This window comes from Ascaphus truei, chromosome 1 (assembly GCF_040206685.1).
Source record: "Ascaphus truei isolate aAscTru1 chromosome 1, aAscTru1.hap1, whole genome shotgun sequence".
In the NCBI taxonomy this organism is placed as follows: Eukaryota; Metazoa; Chordata; class Amphibia; order Anura; family Ascaphidae; genus Ascaphus; species Ascaphus truei.
In genome coordinates, this window is record NC_134483.1 from 463204950 (window position 1) to 463218317 (window position 13368).

The 13368-nt window shown below is 40.1% G+C and overlaps 1 protein-coding gene across 2 annotated transcripts in view; it reads left to right on the plus strand.

The window, feature by feature from the left end:
* The window catches only part of DLC1 (DLC1 Rho GTPase activating protein), a 459196-nt gene that overhangs the window by 425900 nt on the left and 19928 nt on the right, over nt 1-13368 (plus strand). For both annotated transcript variants that reach the window (XM_075565991.1, XM_075566000.1), the window contains 2 exons: nt 2026-2097; nt 8861-8942. In XM_075565991.1, coding sequence (XP_075422106.1) covers nt 2026-2097; nt 8861-8942 — 154 coding nt within the window. The remainder of the gene's footprint in view (nt 1-2025; nt 2098-8860; nt 8943-13368) is intronic.

Consider the following 13368-nt stretch of genomic DNA (forward strand, 5'->3'; position numbering starts at 1 on the left):
TTAAGAGTGACAGCGTTGCTGATTGAATCTTTTGTACGATTCTGTAGACTAACAAGTTTAGTGACCTTGACCTGACCATTATTAAATATTTTCGGTGTTAAATTCACAGGGTCAAATGTTAGAGGGTTTATACGCTCTAACTTGCTTGCTGCAGGAATATATGGCATGTTAGGAGTTTATCGTGCCTTGTAAATTGGGCAGCTATAGTATCCAGTCCATGTAGGTGGTAAAATTGTCTAGTCAATTGTGCCTAATTAAGCCTTTTTGTTCTGGCCCATCAAGAAGGCTGAATGCAGTCAAGGCTGGATAAACATTGAGAATTTGATTGCTCACCACCTGTTTGCTTGATTAGGCATAATGTGAAGGAGTCAGTGCACATTTCATTTAATAGAGTGCCTTTTACATAGTATTCCAGGCTGCGCTTTTCTATGGAATGCCACTGCTTTTCAGTCCTGCATGCTCCATGTCTCCTACAAGTTGGTCCACTCAATGCTGCCCTGCTGATCACTTGGGGATTGGATTTGAAACCAGTATGAAAAACTCAACATGACCAACAAAAAAAAGTGACTGGGTTTCTTTTGCAAATGTATCTGTGAGTTTTCTAAATGTAATATTTGCATAGCAAAGTTATACATGCAGTGCTATATATTAATAGTAATGTACATAGTTACTGTGGATGGTTGTCTGTACTATGATAAATGTGCAAGATGACATTCATCAGCATTCCAGCTGCAAACAGGGACATTATTTATCGACTGATGCATCATCCTTCACCTAAAACCTTTATTTGGACTGTTTAATACATCCACTTGTTGTTACTTGAATGTTGACCCCAATGAGCGCCTGTAATTGTACCCATTGTTCTACCCAAATATTGACATCTGTCTTGTTAACCACGGATTGTGTGTATTTTATGATCTATCAAATCACTGATCAGGACAATTAATTTTGGTACCCACTTATTGATTAAATTACTTAATTTAAATTTTCTTTCTAATGCTCCTTCATACTGAAAAGAGCTATTCAGTCTTGTCTGGGCTGGTAACTCCCTAAAATAGGTGTGGAATTATTTCTGTTTTACTGTTATCTTTTGATGACTCACAGCTGTCAGACAGATTATGAATGATGAAGTGCAGTATTTTGTAACTATACTGGTGAGTTGAAAATACAGCGAAAGAGAAATGTGGTGTTCTAGAACAGGGGTACACCAGTTCTCAAGCACCCCCCCCCCCCCCCACAGGTCAGGTTTTCAGGATATCCCTGCTTCAGCACAGGTGGATCAGTCTTTAATTGAGCCACCTGTGCTAAAGCTGGGATATCCTGAAAAACTGACCTGTTGGGGGGGAGGGGGGCTGGAGTTGAGCACCACTGGTTCTAGAAATCAGACGTAAATGTTTGCAGAGACATTTTTATTGTTTGATTTTTCTTAAGTAGAAAGGCAATTTAAAAAAAAAAAAAAAGTTTGTCACCACTAGCAAAAAAATATCTTCAAGTAAAACCACGTTTAAGAAACAAACCACCGTTCCTTTCCACGTAATCTGTCAGTCTACAGGTCCATCAATACCACATACGTGATGTAAAGCCAGAGGATATCATGCGCTTTATCAGGAATTTCTGTCTACATAAGAGAGGTGTGCCAAGAGATTACAAGATATAGTTTAATCAATGCTGGCTGTCAACACTCCTTTCCACAGCCTTGCTTAAACCTTTTAAAATATACTGTCTGTCCTTTTTTTTTTTTTTTAGTTATTGGCCAACCTGCTTTTTAGATGTAGATAACATGCATACAGTCACTAAGACACATGTATTAATTTTGATTAAGTAACGATCAAGAGGAAATGGAAGAAACTAATCCCCTATTGAAAAAAGAGAAACTGCTTTGAATTACAAGGAACAAGGCTAACTCGCCCTGATGGAATATTTAGATGCTAATTCTGTTTCCATAGTAAAAAAAGGAATTGTACTAAAGAACGTCTTGCTCTGCAAATCACTAACAGTAGGGTGTCTGGCTTATCTTCTTTCTAGAAATAGAGGCCAAGGAAGCATGTGATTGGCTACGGGCAGCGGGATTCCCACAATATGCCCAGCTGTATGAAGGTAAGTTACAAGTCCTCTTGTTAAACAACTTGCGCGGGCGATATGATTTGTTTTTCTGTGTTCATTCTCTAGACTGGCTGATCACTCTTATCTTACAAACATGCTAATGCCGCGCTCTCATTGGCTGCAGAAACTTGGTACTGAGGCCATTTTATAAGAGGAAGGTGAACAAACCTTGAGCGGTTATTAGTGCTATTCCACTTTGTTACAGACATTGGCGTAAAGTAAAATCAGTCAGCCAGGACCTTTGTTTTTCTGATTTGAAGTCTGGTATCTCTCAATGGCTCTGACCAATACAATTAGAAATTAATACAATATTCATGCTACTTTTGTATTAAGAATGAATAAAAGGGTTATTTATACCTAGCGGATGAACTAATGCTGCTGCCATTCCAAAGATGCAGTAAACAGCCCTGGGTGGTTTCAAAATGTTTTAGAAATGTCAAGTTGGCGGCCATTTTTAAGCACATGAACTCACAGTATTTTACAGGCCTTTGTGGCAGTGAAGGGGTTAACTGGGAATCATTGTCTACTTTAAAGGAGCGATCCAAGCGTGCGTTTATCTTTTTTTTATTTATTTATTTATTTTACCATAAGTTTTGAAGCAGGAAGCCTCCTGGGCTGAACCCATTAATTTCAGTTCCAGGGACCCCTGCTTCCGGAGATAGACCCCGACCTGCCGGTATCTCTGTGCTTTTTAAAGCTCCCGCACTCACGTGGGCAGTTGGAAGCCGCACTGGATGATGGCACGGCTTCCTATTGCCCCACGGGGCACGGGAGCGTTGAAAATCAGCCATTGCATGATCCCTGCTAGTCCAGTGGTGTGGCAACTGGCACCCCCTATGGAGGTAAATATCTCAGGAAAGCAGGGGGTCCCCAGAGCTGAAATGAATAGGGTTCAGCTCCGGAGACCCACTGCTTCAATCCTATGATTACAAAAACCGCCGCTTGGATTGCCTCTCTACGATTACTCTTCATGAGGTGCATGTTCCTGCTTTTCATCCATTCCCTAATAATTTTCCAGCTCTTTGAAGGTGTGCAGCTTGTATATCATACCAATGTTAATTACTTTTACTCTACACAACAAAGTAAATATAGATGTGGCACACAATTCAATTTGTCGTTTTGTTCTCCAATGCAACTATAACACACATCACTGCGAAATGCTCAAAGAACTAGATTGGTCATCACTCGAGTCTAGGTGCAAAGTTCACCTTTCCTGTCTTGCCTTCAAATTCTTTATGGGCAAGCTGCCCATCTGTCTGAACAAGCTCGTCACCCCTACCACATGCAGCACCTATCACCTGAGATCAGACTCCAAAAGACTGTTCATGGTCCCAAGGCTCAACAAAGTATCCAGCCGTTCCTCCTTCTCTTACCGTGCACCTCAAAACTGGAACAACCTACCGGAGACTCACAGCCACCACCAGTTTAAGTTCTTTCAAATCTAAGACTGTCTCACATTTTAATCTGGTCTGTAACTGTTTCATACGCCCATACTATATATTATCTTTAACTGTGCATGCAATGTCTTGTATATAATGTATACCCTGTTCATTTATGTAACTGTATTTGTAAACATGTATTATTTGTCTTAACTCTGTGCCCAGAACATACTTGAAAACAAGAGGTAACTCTCAATGTATTACTTCCTGGTAAAACATTTTATAAATAAATAAACATTACTGTTTCTGGCACCACTGGGGCAAGCTGCGTGGTGTCCCCCAGCACTGGAGGATCATCACTGCGGGGAGGGGAAAGGGACATGGACCCCCGCAACGATGTAGCAGTAGGCACGGTCTCCGGAGCAGCGGCTTTTTCAGCCGCAACTCCGGTTGACAGGGAGTCCCGCCACATCTGCAGCATTATTGTTTAACTTTTATAAACTGTGTTAGTGCCCATGCTTTGGAATATTAAACCTCCTTCATGTAACTCACAAGAATATTTGCAATCCCAACCGTTTTTGCATTGTTTATGATGGCAATGCTTGTAAACATTGTAACAGGATCTTTAAATAAAGAATTTGGGCAGAATAAAAAAAAACCCATTGATCTTCCTCCCCCCAGTTAGTATTGCAGCCCCACTCCGAATAATTGGTGCTTACAGAAGGCGTTGGAAGTCTGTTCCCTAAAACAAAAATTGTCCTGCTAATACTTGTGTAATTCTTCTAAAAGAGGTGTCAACCCCCCCTGGCTTGAACTAATTAAACCTTTTATTTCACTTTGGTTCTTAAAGTTACAGCACATTAAAAAAAAGGGGGGGGCTTACAAATCACTGATGCACAAATCCTTTCATCCAGGGAAGAGGTTAGCAACTTGTAGTGGGCCAAGATCCGAGCTGTACTTGAACATGTAGGTCGATAAAAGCCATTTCCTGGGCAAGAGTTAGCAGCAGTTCTTCATTTGTTAGCCCATTGTTAAAAATAAATCCCTTTCCTTCCATTATACCTTGTTCATGCTGGGACAGCACTAAATACAATGTTCACTGTGATACAACCTTGACCGGGACTGCGTTTGTCAAAATAATAAATGGAATGTCGGTGTAATGTACCACTGCGGAATAAAGGGCTCTTGTTTATAACATTTTTGGGAAGTGTACAATTTGTTGTCCTTATCTGTAGTTGAATTGCTGATGTCCATTGCGATAGTAGCCTAATTAAAGTCTTTAGTGCCAGAGGGTCCTGCCACCTTCTTGGCCACGGACCCCTCCGGCACTGACGGATCACATCATTGCTTCCGGGTGCCAACTGCAGGACTGGAAGTGCAGGGAAAGGGGAGTGTCCACCCCTCGAGTGTAGTCCGCGATCATCGCCCTAAGAACAAGCAAAAGGCCATGACGCACAGCGCATGTCATAAGGGCCACTGGGGTGGCACTTTTCATGATGTATGCTATACGCCAGTAGGGCACTGAAGGGGTTAATGCTAGTGCTTTTCAGTATATATGTATGTATTAATATTTTATGCCATACCAATTTATGTGTTTGTCACTGTTTCTAGCTCCATATAGATGTTGTATGGTATCTTTAAGGGCAGTGAACAAAACGATACAGGTTGACTTCTGGTGGGTTTTTGCATTTTTTTTTTTTACATTTGGACTGATATGTCTGTAATATGTGAGAAAATAACATTAAATCACGCACAGTATTGTAATCTACAGCATTTGCCAGAAATAAAAGTAGACACAATTACTCTAGGTTTATATTAAGACCCGCATGGAACATCCCTGGTCGTTGGCTGCCTAAAATTTTAGCCGCTGGCGCTTGTTCCGTTTCCAATGCCGACTGATTTATCAGTCACCGCCGCAACTGTGCTCCCCAGCATGCTGTTTTGCGGTCTCACTGTGACCGGTCACAGGGGTGACTGACAGTTCGGTACGCTCTGCACCGCTTGGGGTGGCGTGCAGGGGGGACACGGAGGGTGGTAGGAGAAAATCAGAGCGCTCCAGGACTCTGCCCACCCTTGCTCTCTCTCTACGCTGTGGCAGGGTGAGGGAGGAATAGTCTGTGTCAGAGTGCCTGCTCACATGTGTCTGCGCCTGCTTACGTGTCTGTCACAGAGCCACACTGACACATTGGTCGCCAACAGGTGGGGAAGGTAGCTATCCCGTACCCCTCACTCATAACAAAAAGCTGTCTCCTAGAAATTCTGGCTGATTCCTACGTATTTCATTATTATTTTTTTGGCCACCCCTGAATTTAAGACTCTTATCATAGCACCAAAAATGTTGGAATATCTTCAGCACTCGGGTACAAAGACCCACAACACTCAAAGGGTTAATAAGCAATTGTGTGTCTAAAGAAGGTGCAGTCATTTTTACTGAGGTGGGAGACTGAAGTGAAGCTGGTATGTGTATCTTGGCAGTAACAGGACCTTTTTAACAGCTGGTTTGAGCATCTGTCAGAAATGTATGCTACGCAGTGCAAAACTCATTCCATGATGGGGCCCTCTCCTCCTGCTGTGGCAGATGTGCAAATGTACAAAGTCCAAACACTTTATTCATACATAAAATAATGACCACAGAGGAAAACTTGCAGGGGAAACTAGGCAGGGGGGGGGGGGGGGGGCGGGAATTCTCAAGCAGCCAAGTCCCTCTAATGTATTTTATGATTTAGGAACATTTCAATCACATATGGTTATTTGAGAATAAATTCTGAATAGCGGGTTTGGTGAGAAAATAGTTTGAAAATAACTGCAAACTATAATGATGCGGCTCTAAATTTAATAAATGATACTTGGTTGGCTTATTTATCCTAATAATGCCTTTTCTTGTCTGTAACAGGGATAACTTTTGTACTTTCTGCCCACAAGACGCCTTCAAGCAGTGTATATGTATATGTAAATGGCCATGCAAGTAAATGGGTTGTAATATGCCTGGAAGGCGTCTCATAGAGTAACACTGTTTAGTACATATGGCCCATACATTGGAATGGGGTCGTACAGTGTTACGGACATACTGTATACAAATAGGTGCAGGGTTACTATATTTATTTATTTACTTATTTATAAAATATTTTACCAGGAAGTAATACACTGAGAGTTACCGCTCGTTTTCAAGTATGTCCTGGGCACAGAGTAAAACAAATAATACATGGTTACAAATACAGTTACAAAAATCAAAACATGCAATAATCATTAAAAAAATAAAATTCTGACATCATTGAAATAGGAACAAAATGGCATAGTCGCCACACAAAATGGCCAAACATTAAAGTGCAAGATTTCTGCACCCCGGAATATCTCGCATGTCGTTCAGATTTTGTAAATTTAAAAAAGTTATGGTGGGTAAAAAAATAAAGTGACAATCCCTCCACCGTACAGTGTACAATAAATAAAAATACTGTACTAGTTGTGGTGCATTTGCATGTCTCAGGTCTGCAACCCTGCCTTTCCCCATTATCGCTTGGCAAACAATGCTTCCACTGCAGCCAGGGATTCTGGGTAATGGCATTCAAATGAGCACGCGGTGAGTGTGCTGTTCTGGAAAGCTGTGTAATACGTCAGGCATAAACTTTTATAAAAGGTCCATGTTCAAATGGATAAGTGAAGAGTGACTCACTATGAGTTCTCATTTGCACGTCATTACCCAGAATCCCTGGCTGCAGTGGAAGCATCGTATGCTAAGCAATAATGGGGAAAGGCCGGATTGCAGAACTATCCGAGACATGTACTCACAAGTGGTATACAGTGTACATTTGTTTGACAAATCTCCAGCAAGTAAAACTAACACCAGAACCATGTGTTCATTGGTTAGCTGCTTGAGGATGTTGCTTTATTTATTCTATTTAATCTCCTCCTGTAAGACTTACGTTGCTGAACGTTATTTTAAAAAAAATTATATATAATTTATTTTATTATTATTTTATTTTTTTAAAGGCAATTTGTCGTTGTCTTGCTAACTAGTATGATCTGCAATATTTTCATGTGGTAGTTTGATAAGCCCCGTTGTGTTTGGGTTTTATTTGCCTAACTGTTTAAATTCATGCAATCTATTTCTGTTGACGAGGTCATCTGAGCCAAAATTAGTGGTAGGAATGGAAACCAGTTACATAAAAGCACAATGTTGAGTTGTGATTGCACAGAAGTTGCATTCTTATTATCATTCTTTCTCTCTCCCCTCCCCCCCTTTTTCTGCAATCTTTCGTGTTTCATGTCCTCCTACTGTTTAAAAAAAAAAAAAATTAAATGTCCACTCACGCCAAGAACATATGCTAACATTTATTCAAAATCGAGGACATATTATGGTAAATAATCTATCTCTAATCTTTGGTTTTGCAAGCCTATATCAACATGTGTACGAGAGAGAGGGCAAATATTTGTCTTCAAATAGGATATTCCAAGTCCTTTGCCGCTTTGATCTCATGCAGATGGTTTATATTCTGCTCGCTCTTTGCCTCTGTGCTTTTATCTTTGCCGTGCCCGGTTTTTCTGACCTTTTTGTGCATGTCCCATGTGAATTTTATCAAGGCTGCATGTAAAGGCTCCAACATGTGAAACAAGCATCATCGTGGTATTTGAGATGGCACGGAGTGTAATTTATATTGGTGGATTTTTCTTCTTGATTTTTCAGACCAGGAAGCATCTGGTTCCTTTAACTCTTTCAAATGCCTCGCATTGTATAGCGGTTTTCACAGGACATTGTTGGACGGCACAGACCTACTTATTTTGTCCCCAAACATTTCGCCTTTTACAAATCATATTTACTTTGCTCCTGATCACATACAAATGTTCCAGGAGCGATCCTGTTTGTGTAAAATATTATTGTGCTCTGCCTTTATAATGAGCGCGAATAACTGTCCTATAACATGGCCTTGGTCAATGGAGTCTCTAGTTCATTGTTTCTCCAGTTAGTTTAAATCCCCATAAGAAGTAATGTGTGTAAAGGGATATTTGTTGTTGCGCTCTATCTTACATTTCTAAACCAATATTAGAAATGCTTATGTATATCTTGGCGCCCACAGTGTACTTGCTGCTTTACAACAGAGACACCACAATACAGGGAATTATAATCCAATAAGTGCAACAAACAAAATCAGACACTGGGAAAGGAAATCCCTGCCCCGGAGAGCTTGCAATCGAAGTGGTTTGATGAGAGAGTTAGAGAGAGAGTAGGTGAGAGAATAAGTGCAGTAGAGGAGGTGGGACAGGAGCCATTGCATGGTTTTATGATATTACAACTTGTATACATGTTTGGTGGCACATCTCCTGTGCGCCGCTTTCCTTAGACAATATTTGATTGTGCTTTTACCTTCATTGCCTTCCAACAGATCTTATGTTTCCCATTGACATCTCCTCCGTGAAGAGAGACCATGACTTCTTGGACAAAGATGCGATTGAAGCATTGTGCAGGTAGGTGTGAATTGTGAGAATGGATTCATTGTTTTGTTGCCAAAAGTTCAGTAGTGGGGATTAAAGCTGCCTTTTCTGTACAAGTTCCCTTCACTGCAATATATAGCCTGCTGTGTGATAGAAATAAATGTAAAGCTATCCTGAGTTAGAATACAAATTACAAGTTTTCTGAGCAAATATAAAGCTTTAAATATGTCTCTGGACCTTGTTCTGCTGGCGCAAACTGGGGGGAGCAAGATTTGTCGGGGGGGGGGGGGCGCGGGCGGATGCAGAGGCCCCACGCTCTTCCCCAAGGCATTTCATTTAATGCCGGGGGATGGCGTGAGGCCTCTGCAACTCTCCACTTATCTTGATTCAGCTGTTTGTGACGCGTCGCCATGGCAACGTGGCGACAAATGACACGTCACGTCGTATTGTCCCGTCGCCATGGCAATTGACGCCGCGGGACCATGTGACGTGACAATCACATGACCCGTCGCTATGGCAACGCGGAGTCAAATGCCGCCTCGGGGTCATGGCGTGACGTTACATGCCCCCTGCACGGCGGGAAGCATGGTAGGGGGAGGGCGCGAGCACCTGGGGACCAGGCAGGGGGGGCGCAGCGAGAAAAGTTTGCGCACCCCTGCTCTAGACCAATACGTTTTCATTTTTAAAAGACTGGCCCTATCAGGTAAATTGAATCTTCCAATAGTCAAGTGGGAATCCAACCCGTCTGTCTTACCCTTTGCTGCTAGATACTTTACTGCTAGCTAGGGGGGTATCAAGATGCAGCACAGTATAGTTTTATCAAGTATATTGCACCTAAGCGGATGTGAAATCATTCTGCTATTTAAAACCTTCTTCACAAAGGGTTAGACCTTCTTAGTATACTACATTTCTCAGATTGGTATACAACTATATATATCTATCTATCATATTCTCTGATATTTCTGCTGATGGGCATCTCTTCAGTGTAAAAAAAAAAAAAAAAGTTGTGTGATGGAGAACTTCCACTTTGTGACCTCCAGGTGTGTTGCAGGGTGGGATTGTGCCTTTGAATTGGCATTTTGTGTTTTTTTGGTATTGTCATACTTTAGTTTGAAATGATGCAATCTGTGATTGAGCAGCCTCCCAAGGGCACGAGGAGGTAAACTATGGGATCTGCCGGTATGAATAGTGATTGAGTCAGGTAATGATTTGGCTCACAGACTGTATCATATGTCAGGAAATAACATGCCCTGATTTGGTTCTCTCGTGCCTTATCTTTCCCTCATGAATGATGCAGCATGGTATAAACTTCTCTGAAGCAAATGTTATCTGCTTCAGTGTCAGAAAAGCATTGACCTTACGGTCTATATAAAGCCTTCTTTCCAACCATCCCTGCAATTAAAATGTGTAATTGTGTAAGGGTTCAAAAATGGCAGATCAGTTTATTCCAAATGAGGGTTTTTGGATGAGTACAGTCATTGTATTGTGACTTCCTGGCTGTAGAATAAGTCAGTCCAAGTCAACGATACTTGGAAAAGGAGCTACCTCCCAACTCTGAATCAATTGGTCTGTCGGAAGTTTGTAAAGTATCCATCTGAATAAAGACAAAACAAATGATGTATGCCATTGCAGAATAAATAAGGGAAACTTAAGGAGATATTTTTAAGGTTGGTTTAAAGATGGATTTCTGATGCTTGAATTTGTGTGTGTCGCTTGTTGTTTGTTTTCTCTACTGAGACTGGCTTCTAGAGTAGCACTGTCTAATAAATATGTGCTAAAACAAACATTGGAAGAAGTAACAAATGTAATGATATATTTGTAGAGCACTTTTTTTTTTAACCTTTATTATCGAAGTGTATGTATCTCCTTGTAAACTTGGTAAGTTAAAACTCTGCTAATATCTGTGCTGTTCTTTATGGAAACTATTTCACAAAGTTGCCTTTTAGTTGGTTATATTGCTTAATGACTCTAAAATTGTAGTCAGTCATGTGTCTTAAGTTGTTCTCCATGCAAAGTCTACAAGAATGCATGAGTAGGATTTTAGGTGTCTCCCATTGAAAACCATTGACCCTTGTCACAGGGAGCATAAAGAAGTGTCTGTGTTTGGTTTTAGTGCTTCTGTAATAAATGACCATCCTTAGTTGTACCTCTTCGATAGCCTTGGTCTTGTATTCCAGCCATGCCCAAAGACCACCAGTGCCCCCCATGATGCGCTAGTTGCATCAGGTATTCAGAAAGATGGTTACTTGTAGTATGGACTGCTAGTGCTGTCCTGAAGTTTGTCATGTCTGGGCCCTTTATATTAAAACGAATAATAACTTGCCATCCTATTTAAAAGCAAATCTCATTTGTGATTACATGCTCAGTGATTTATTCTAGTTTAAGTATGTGACTTCTGCAGTAGCTATCTCTTAAAAAAATAAAGACGTTTAAAACTTATTGGAAACATATATATTTATTCAGATTAAAATATGTTCATTCAAAATAATGGCTGTCTGAGACTGGTTTAAGTTTAATGAGCATTTTTGTTTTCCTTTGAGGATTTTCTCAGTCTCGTAAATGGCTTAACATATTATCCAGGGGCTAATAGTTAACTTAGAAATCTGAGGCTGTCACAGGTGCATTGACATTATGGTTTTTGCTTTGGCTAGGTCTCTCCGTAAATGAGGCTAGTTGACAGTTTTCGATCCCTTCTATAAATAGAGGGAGCATGTTTTTATTTTCGTTCTATTTTCTCTATTTGCTTTTTAAAAATGCTAATTTCATTCATTATACAATTTTGTGCATTGCTGCTTGTATCCTTGGTTTTTGAAGAATATTTCGGTTTAAAAATGTTCTACATGCCTAAAATTCAGTGCAAAGTTTTGTTTTTCTTCTTAAACCTGGATTTTAAAGGGTACTATTACTATGCTAGAATGTGGTATGGGGGAGAGACTGTAATTACAAGTCTTGTTATCACTACACTACAGATGATGTGACATGCACAAGGTCAGAGAATATACAGTATATCATTTTATTTTTGAACCCATAAAAGGTGACATTCTAGAAATTAAATCTCAACAGACGACCGTGGTTTCTCTTCTAACTGGCACCATGTGTATTAGACAGATTTTAACTTGAATGAAGAACTACTCCCTCTCAAATTATAACAGTAAAAAAAGTTTATCTTTCTGAAACAAGACTCCAGAGTATCTTTTTATTATTGAATTTTTTTCCCCAGCTGTCTGGGCAGTTTTTGTTTTGTAGACATTTAAAATAAAATCTCACTGAGATTAGACATTCTTATCAGTCAGACTCAAGATTCTCTTTTTTTGCAGATCAAAGTCATTAGACAAGTTGGAGAAGGGAGTCGTGCGCAACTGGGTGGGAGTAGATAACATAAGTCATTTGAAAGTCACAAAGCTCCATATTGCAGTCTGGCTACTTAGTACAGTACTTGGACAGCCCTGTGATGTCTGGATAGTAAATGCAGTTTGAAAATTCATTCCCATCCTTGCGATGTTTATTGCACTATAATTTGTTGAATTGAGATTACAAGGCTATTGAAAGAACAACAGACATTTGGGGGTTGGTGACTGATGCAAGGCTTTGAACTGTGAAGGAAAAAGAGACTACAAATGAGCAATACGTTTTGTTTTTTTCAACAATAAAAGGTTGAACTTTGGGGAATGAAGCTCACAACCTAGTCATTCTAAGAAAATAGAATCAACATTTTTTGGTTCCGTTTTAGTTCACGGAGGCCTATGCAGTGACGGCTACGGCATTGTCAGGGGTTTGTACATCACGATGGAAGGGATCTCGTTTTTCTTCCCACCAACCTGATCTGAGTTATACCGTTTTGTAGAAAAGCTCTAAGGCAGCTGCCATTGCGAAAAAAATAAATGTTCTGACCTCAATATTTCTCTAAATTTATAAAACTACGGGCTAATTTCACCAGGAAATGAAATGATGTAATCATTGTGAAATTTTCTTTTTTTACCCAAAATAAAAAAAAATGGGTAAGCAGCCTTTTTAAAAATATATTTGCTTTTTTATATTATGGGAATTTGTATATTATGGGAAATTGCACCTTTTCAAAACCATGGAGTATATACTGGGAATTGATAACCTTGTAACATTGGTAACAGTTGTAAAAGTTAATCAGATGGTTACAGGTCAGCAGAGCCTGCTGATCCCATTACTTCTTTACAAGTTGTTTTGATTGCACTTTTAGATTTGTGGCTCTTTAGTAAAGGAAATAAGATTTCAAAATCATCTAAAATATGTGGCATGTTTATCAGTAGCACTACACACTGTGTAGCCCTGTTTTTAGTAAGGTTGGTTATCGAAGTAACTGAAAGCTACTGTACTATTTGGGGCCTTGTTGCTGCTGTGCATATCAAATGCATATTTGAAATAATTTGTAAAGTATATATTTGGCAGGAAGCAAACCTGAGCAGACCGCACAACGTGTTTTGCT